Below are 6,490 nucleotides of genomic sequence, written 5' to 3' on the forward strand. Positions count from 1 at the left end.
ATTTGCTAAACCAAACAATAAAAACAAACTCATAAAAACTAAGCTCTAATCGCTTCCCTCTCTCTCTCTCTCTCTTTTGCAGTGCGGCATGCGCCATCCTACCACAGGACTTAGCGAAGACGACCTCAGTCGTCTCACTGGTTCATCCTCATCGACAGCATCTTGCGACAGCAATTCATCATCCTCCTCTTCGTCATCATCGTCTTCTTCTTCGTCAGCGGCGAATACGCCCGCCCATAAGGAGGGCGTTGACGAGTGCGCTCATCACACACTCGCCACGCTCACTAGTCCTGATAAAGCGACCAATAATACATTAGCCCTGGTCGCTAGCACACTTAAGCAAAATAATAACAATAATAATATCATCAACATTAGCCACAATAATAATAATAACAACAACAACGGCACGCACTCGAACACAACATCATCACGCTTTAGTTCTACATATCTACCCGAACTGATTAATCCATTGGAATGGCAAAAATCACGTAAGCGCAAAGAGCGCCTAGACAGCACCTCATCTGTGACGCAAGATCGCAAATTGCAACGCTCTAACAGTGAGGAGCTCCTAACGCAAGAACAGCAAGCGCCTTCTGCTGGCAGCGCAGATGCTCTGAACGCCGGCAGTAATGCTTTGAAAGCGATAAAGAGCGCAGATGTGATTAGACGCGTCTCATCGGAGGATTTCAAGAAGACCGCCTCCTATGCAATATATGAACAAGAATTGCGTGAAGCAGCTGAATGCCGCGCTGCCGACTTAAAACAGAGCCAACTGCAGCAACAACACCAACAGCGCGCCGCCAATGAGAATGACGGTGCGTTGGCCAATCGTCAGCGTCATCAGCAGCAACAAAACAATCAACAAACGCAACAGCAGTCAGCAGAGGAGTCAACGGCCGCGCCTGTCTATCGCGACTCGTGGATCACCGGCCCCACCAAAGACATGACGCGTCGCTCACGCTACGAAACTAGCCCGGCGCGCTCGCAACGTTTTTCGCCCATACGCAGCAATGGTGCTGCTAATGGCAATGGAAGGCATCGTGACAGCGACGATAGCGAATGCGAGCATGAGCGGCGCCGCAGCAGTGAGCGTTCGTGCAAATCACGACTGCCACCCGGTCGCAAGGTGGGCGTTGTAAAGAAGAGCAGCGGTAACGCTGCGGCAAGTAGCGCCGCAAAATATTTGGCCTCTTCCAAGCGCGGCGACGAAAACTCAGCTTACAAATACGACTTGTCTACGCTCAAGTATGAGCGACGCGGTTTCATCAGCAAGAAAGGCACAGCAGCTAATGCTGGCAACAGCAGCAGCAGCAGTGCCAACGGCAACGAGAAAACGGCCAGTGATCACAATGACAATAATCTAATCGACTTCCATCAGCAGCCACACAAACATACCCCACCAACGGCGCAACCACAAATGCAGCCGCCTGCATCGACGCAATTGCAGCTTAAAAGCGTGAATGGCATCGCAACGTCAACGGCAGTCAAAGAGGACAAGCCGAACGTAGCAGCAGTTGCAGCGCCGCAGAGCGTCAAGCATTCGAATGCCATTAGCAGCGCCTGCAGCAGTGTGCCGCTAACCGCCGCGCAAGAGGCTTTGCCTTGGGGCCGCAGCGTACCCGAAGATGCCACACCGATGCTAAGTCGACGCTATGCGCCTGCGCGCCATCACCCCATCGACCATCTCGACACGGCCGCCAAGCTCTCAAAAGTTATGCCCTATCCACAGCAGTTCCACAAACAATCGGCAGTGCAGCGTTTCGACGACGATATGGATTGTATGGAATCGCTCAGCACTTTCCGTGCCTTTACCTCGCGCGATGTCATGGAGCAAGTCATACCCGCCATGATGTCCTTTCAATCACCCGAAGAGCGACTCAAGCAGGTCAACAAGCGATTGACGGCGTTGAAGAAGAAGCTGGTGCAACTAGAAGAGGCTTACGAAATGCGCGTTGGCTATCGTCCCTCACAGGCAGAACGCATGAACGACAAATATATGAAGAATATACTGGCAGAGTTAACTAAGTTGCGCAAAGAGCGACAGGAGTTGAAGGCCGATCCGATGGGCGCGTTGGGCATGAAAGTCAGCGGCGGCATGGATTCGTCTATGAAGTTGGAGAAGATGAAGGCTACGCTGCAGGAAATTGAACAGGTAAGAAGATAGATAAGGTTTTGATTGAAGCTTAAAAGAAAGAGGAAAAAATAAGGGGACAAATTCTCGACTTAAAAATCTTCAGGCTCATACCAGTGCCAATTCTTGTGCATCTACTTTCAAGGCTGGCTTATACAGCGATTGCGTGAGAACATTTGCGACTGCAGCGCGACAAGTGTGCACTTAAGTTTGTCGTGCATATATAAACAAACACCTGAGATAAAAACAAAAGCTGAAAAAAATTTCAACGAAAGTGACAGGCAAACGAATAATAAACTAAAAATACCTGCCTACACGCTTAAAAAACATCTGTACTTAGTTAGTACACAGTTATAATAAAAAGCAATCAGAATTTTCACAATGAGACAAGTCGACTGCGAACGTCGCGACGTCGCGTGCATATGCCACGCATTTAAGTGTTTACAAACTGCTAAATTTAAATAAACTATACGACGATGAGCAGGCAAAAGTGGCGAAATCAATGGTCATTAGCGGTGTAGTTGTATAACAGGAATAATATGTATGTAAGTAGGCGATGCCTTCAGTAAAAAATCATGAATTAAATAAAACAAAAGCTAGGTAGCATCATTAGCGTACTGAATCACATACATACGATGAATAAAAATTAAATATTCAAAGTTCTCTTGCGAAGCTTAATCTTTTTCATATGCCTTCTCTATTTGGACATAGGACGTGTGAATATATTGCGAATAGGCGATTTTAAGCACCAATTTTGGCACCGTCTGCTTGTTTTCAAAAATTTATGTTTAATTTTAGAACAAATTTTGTAAGAATTACATAAATACATTTATTTTGCAAATACATTTTTTTGTAGTGATTCACTTAGGAAGATTTTTTTTTGGTAAATGTATGCATAGCCATATGTAGTGAAAATATACTATTCGAACCATTATGGCCGGGACGAGAATACTACGCATAGGTAAAACTACTAGACGCGGCTATTAAATAAGGAAAAAGATGCTGTAAAACATTTTATTTTCATTTCATACACAGTCAGCGTCAAAAATATGTGTATCTTGACTTTTTGACGATTTTACTGATTTATATTTTTCATAACACATTTTTCTTCTTTTTTTTTTATAAAAATGTAGTTCATTCAACAGAAAAAAAACCACAAGAATCAATTTTTTAATTTCACACAAAACCTTAAAAAATTCCCGAAATTTTTATTGAAATTAATAATTTTAATTTTAATTCGAAAAAAATGCTCAAAATTCACAAGTAATTTTTAGCGGCTTGAAACTTGCACTTTGTTATACTAAATTTATTTAAAGGACTACAAAATTGCATACCCATAATTTTAATAAATTTTTTCATTTCAAAAATTCAATAAAAAAGTTTAAAATTTCGATGAAAATATCTTGCATTTTCCAAGAGTTCTCTATCAAGTCTAAAAAATATTAATTTTTGTGGTTTTTGCTGTTGAATCAACTACATTTATATATATAAAAAAATAAGAAATATTCGGTATGTAAAAAATAAATACATCAACGAAATCGTAAAAACGTCAATTTGGAAGTCTTAAAATATCAGTTTTATAGTTCCGGTAAAAAAAAAACGCATATTTTTGTCGAGGCACCCTAATGGACATATGTACAATGTACATATGTAAATTCATTGGGCTAACATGTAAAAAGAAAAATGCATTTTATTAAAAGTGACTGAAGTCGATTAAGGCAGATTGTGCGAGGAACAGGTTTTAATATGATTAAACCTCATTATCTCTCCATAAAACAGATACAAGCCGTTATCGATTCGCCATTTCTCTGGTCGCTATGTTTGAGTTCCGGTCGCTTAACGAAAAATTTTGTATGTGAAAGCAAAAACAAAGTTAGGTAGCAACGACGGACGTTAGCGTGTTTGGATGTGGATTCAAATCGTACAGGCAGCTAAAAATGCCACCGTCGCTGTGAGCTGGAAACCACATGACCTTTATAGTAAAGTATTCTGATGCGATCGGGTGAGACATCAGGCATTGTTTGACCATTTTTAAATGTATCATTCAAGAAGCAAATTCTTTTATATATAGGGGGAACAATACACGACACCAGCTTGCTGGTGCCATCAAGTTATTGTACCATCAAGTCCCAAGCATACAACACACCAGCATGCTGGTAAAAAATATTTTTTTTTTTACAAATGGGGAGCGAAAAAGATCGTAATAAATACAGCCGAGGATTGTTAACTTTCCTACAATATTGTTATAATAATTCTTCTAATCTCACGGATAATTTAAAATCTCAATACAATTGATCCGCATCCCAACCTAATATAAACGATAGATTGGACACAATATGTTAGTGTTTGGCCGTTTCGTTGACGTTGTGACAAGGGGGAGGGACCTAAAGTTTTACGCCGACTTCGGACTGCGATTGTATTTTTTATGACCGCTATTAGAAAAAATTTGTTTATGTTAAATTTTTTTTATTGGTCGGAAACTCGGTTCGAACCTAAGCCTTCAGAATGGTAGCGGGCAATGCTTACCACAACACCGCAGCGTAAATTAAGGGCACTAAAAAGGAAAAAACTGAGCGCCGACTAACTCTGCTGTTAGACTATAAATTTGAAATTATTACTTTAGTAAAGCAACGGATATATGTATGTTAATATGTGTATGTATATGGAAACACATGCACTCAATTGCTCACCGGCACTACAGAGGCTACAGAAGCTTAATGGAATTAGTGTGCTTCTCTTGACAGCGTTGGATTGTATTTTGTGTGATTAACGTGAAGTTTTCTATTAGCAAAAATTGTCCATCAAATGTTGTAGGAGATGTCCCTAGTGCGAGCGAGGGTGTGCAAAAAAATAAGCAGCGCAAACTAATGAAACTCATAGGCACTTATATATATGAACTTGAGAGGGTGGCTTATTATCAGCAAGAAATCTGATCACTAATAGCCATTTGCTTAGTACTTAGTATTTTTCTGCCACAACTGAGTCCAAGAAATGGTTTCGGTTCTAGAAAGATAGTTAAAGATCCTTCTCATGCCAACTGGGCAGCGACTTCGTTGACTTCGATTCCAGTGTGCCCTGATATCTCGCACAGTGTGTGACTTAGAACAGGCAAAATTTAATAGACTACCGACATCTTGCATTTTGTAATGAGGAGGGGGAATAGGGGGTGTGGAGGGAAGGAGGCTTAGAGCAACCACAGGACACCAGCGAATAGTTGGAACAGTGGACCAATCTTGCAGAAACATTTGTAGATCGTTCAAGCCAATATGGATGTGTTCGTTAAATTTTATAGTGTCCGAGGTGTGATGCTTTGCTAAGTGCCTTTGCACAGTGCTCAAAATGTTATTTCATTAACAATTTCCCACCACTTTCTTTTTATAGATTTGTTCCGAACTTGAAGCAGTGACTTCGAAAGACTTTTGAGCTTAATTTAGGAATTATCATTGAAAACCACTTAAAAGGAACTATGTGAAAAATGTAAATGGTGCTATTTAAAAGTGAACTTTTTCGGAGCTTTTTCCATGTTGATCATTAGTTCTGTTTTTCGCAAACATTTCAGCTCACCCTCATACAAAAGAATTAGAGAAAAAAATAAATGTTTTCTATAAATAGTGACTTTTTTAGTCTTTGCTACATGCAATTTGTTTTGACTAGAAATGAAAGCTCATTACTTAGTGTTAATAAATTTTGTAAAATTAGTTGTGGGCGTGACTCTGCATTTTGTACTAATTAAAGTGGAACGCTGTAAGGTAGACACATTATTACTCTTACAAACAAGTTCGTGTGTATATGCATGCTTTGAGTTATATTTTAATATATTTGTCTACAGTAGAAATAAATAGCGATGCAACCATTGCGTGAAATAGTAAGCCTTTGAAATATGTCTCTTCTTTACAGCTTTTTGCATTTGCTCTTCTCCCAAACCTTAGCAAAATTAGCACATATTTACATTTCAAGGTACATATTTCAAAATTATTCCCGCCACCTAGACGCTTGAACTTTTTTTCTCTGTGACAGACGAACATTTCGAACAATGCACGGAATTCATGCTATGAAATTTTGTGTATTTCATATCTGCGTCGCAATTTTCAGTGACCACGCGCTTGAAGCTTGTTAGTTTTTATTTTTATTTATTTATGCCTTTTCATATCTCTTTTTTTTGGTTGACATTTTATTTTTTGTTTTTTTATTTTATTTTTTTTTTTGTAAAAGCTCTTACATACATACATATGTACATAAGGGTGGCCCTTATTTCGAAAAGAGTTCGGATTCTCGTTCTCACCGTCTAGAAATGTGTGAATAGCCTAAAAAATAAACTGTACAAAGTTTTAGATCAATCAAAAAAGATTTAGGCTCAAA

General features: G+C 39.8%; 1 protein-coding gene across 6 annotated transcripts in view; it reads left to right on the forward strand.

Moving 5' to 3' along the window:
- The window catches only part of LOC118742662 (protein FAM13A), a 120,901-nt gene that overhangs the window by 108,150 nt on the left and 6,261 nt on the right, over positions 1 to 6,490 (forward strand). For all 6 annotated transcript variants that reach the window (XM_036474901.1, XM_036474902.1, XM_036474904.1 and 3 more), the window contains one exon: positions 83 to 2,152. In XM_036474901.1, coding sequence (XP_036330794.1) covers positions 89 to 2,152 — 2,064 coding nt within the window. In that variant the 5' untranslated portion in view covers positions 83 to 88. The remainder of the gene's footprint in view (positions 1 to 82; positions 2,153 to 6,490) is intronic.

This window comes from Rhagoletis pomonella, unplaced genomic scaffold (genome assembly GCF_013731165.1).
Source record: "Rhagoletis pomonella isolate Grant_MI unplaced genomic scaffold, Rhpom_1.0 Rhpom_scaffold_00007, whole genome shotgun sequence".
NCBI classification, from domain to species: domain Eukaryota; kingdom Metazoa; phylum Arthropoda; class Insecta; order Diptera; family Tephritidae; genus Rhagoletis; species Rhagoletis pomonella.